The sequence below is a fragment of the Octopus bimaculoides genome, chromosome 26 (assembly GCF_001194135.2).
Source record: "Octopus bimaculoides isolate UCB-OBI-ISO-001 chromosome 26, ASM119413v2, whole genome shotgun sequence".
Classification (NCBI taxonomy): Eukaryota; Metazoa; Mollusca; class Cephalopoda; order Octopoda; family Octopodidae; genus Octopus; species Octopus bimaculoides.
Window position 1 is genome coordinate 9,915,701 of NC_069006.1, and position 1,473 is coordinate 9,917,173.

General features: G+C 34.8%; 1 protein-coding gene across 1 annotated transcript in view; it reads right to left on the reverse strand.

The window, feature by feature from the left end:
* LOC106868957 (anoctamin-7) overlaps positions 1-1,473 on the reverse strand; it is a 300,499-nt gene that overhangs the window by 68,669 nt on the left and 230,357 nt on the right. The window contains exon 4 of the mRNA XM_052976901.1: positions 87-194. Coding sequence (XP_052832861.1) covers positions 87-194 — 108 coding nt within the window. The remainder of the gene's footprint in view (positions 1-86; positions 195-1,473) is intronic.

The following is a 1,473-nucleotide window of genomic DNA, read 5'->3' on the forward strand; positions in this document are numbered from 1 at the left end:
ATATATATATATATATATATATATAGAGAGAGAGAGAGAGAGAGAGGGTGAGAGAGGAAGAAACAGCAAAGAATGGTTCCACAAACCTGTAGAGGTGCTCGAAAGCTCAGATCTTCAGCGTAGTAACACAATACTTCCCAAGGGGCATGTATCTTGATGTGATGCATGTCTTTCTTCTCACTTTTAATGATTTCCTGATTAAAATATTCAGATGAGTAAACCAATTAATCACTTAACTAGCGGCAGAGTAACAGTTTTTTAATTACTTAAGTAACAACAGACCAACTTTCTTGGAAGAAACCCAAAAAACTGAAATAGAGAAAGAGAACATTGTTTGTAAACATGGTTGTTTAAAGTCAATGGATCATCATCATCATCATCATCCTCATCACCACCATCACCATCACCATCATCATCATCATTCAGTAGTCTGCACTACTGAGCGCAGCTCTGTGTGTCTTGGGTATGTGCTGTGGTTTGTTGTGATGTTCTTATTTTTACTGTATTGAAACAGTTTTATGTAGGATGTGTGCAGTGCCTAGTAGTGCTATTTTCTGTATGTTATATATACTTGTAAGTCCTAGTATTTTTGTTATGTATTTTGTCTGAATATTTTTTTATCGTACCTAATGCAACAACTATGATAGAAATTGTTTCAGTTTTTGGACTCCACATTCAAGTTACCTCTATTTCCAGGTCTTTGTATTTTGAAAGTTTCTCTGTTTCTTTTAGAGAATCATTGTCATCTGTTGGTATTGATACATCGATTACAAAGCATTTTTTTCTTCATGATCTCTAACAAACTATTGGCCTTAATTTCTATCTGTGTGTATTGGCATATCCCATAGTATGGTTGCTTTCTCATTTTCTGTGACCTTTTCTGGCATGTGCCTATACCATCTTTTTTCTGTTGTTATTCCATATTGTTGGCATAGCTTCCAGTGTATATAGATCCCAACTCTGTGTCGTATCTGTGAATATATTCCTTCTTAGCCAGGACTTGGTAGCCAGAAACAATATGATTTATTGTTTCTTTTCCATCACCACATATTCTGCTGTTACTTGTATTTCTTTTGATTACATGGTTTTACTGATTTCTGGCTTTGATCTTGTGCAGCAATTAAAAATCCTTTAGTCTCTGCTTTGAGTCCTGAGCATCTCAGCTATTGTTAGGATTTTGCTTTGTCTATTTCTTTTGTGTTTAGCTTAACCCAATATTTGCCATGAAGGGGTTTTCGTGCCATCGTTTTATCATGATACGTTGCTGTTCCAGTTTTAATTTGGATTGCTATTGTTTTACAGCTTTTGTTGTTTCTTCTTTTATCATTATTATTATTGTTATTATAATTTTCAGTAGTAGTAGTAGTAGTAGTAGTAGTAGTAGTAGTAAGGCATCAACCTGGCAGAATAGGTGGCATGCTGGACAAAATGCTTTGCGGTATTTCTTCTGTCTTAAAGAGTCTGAGTTCAAAT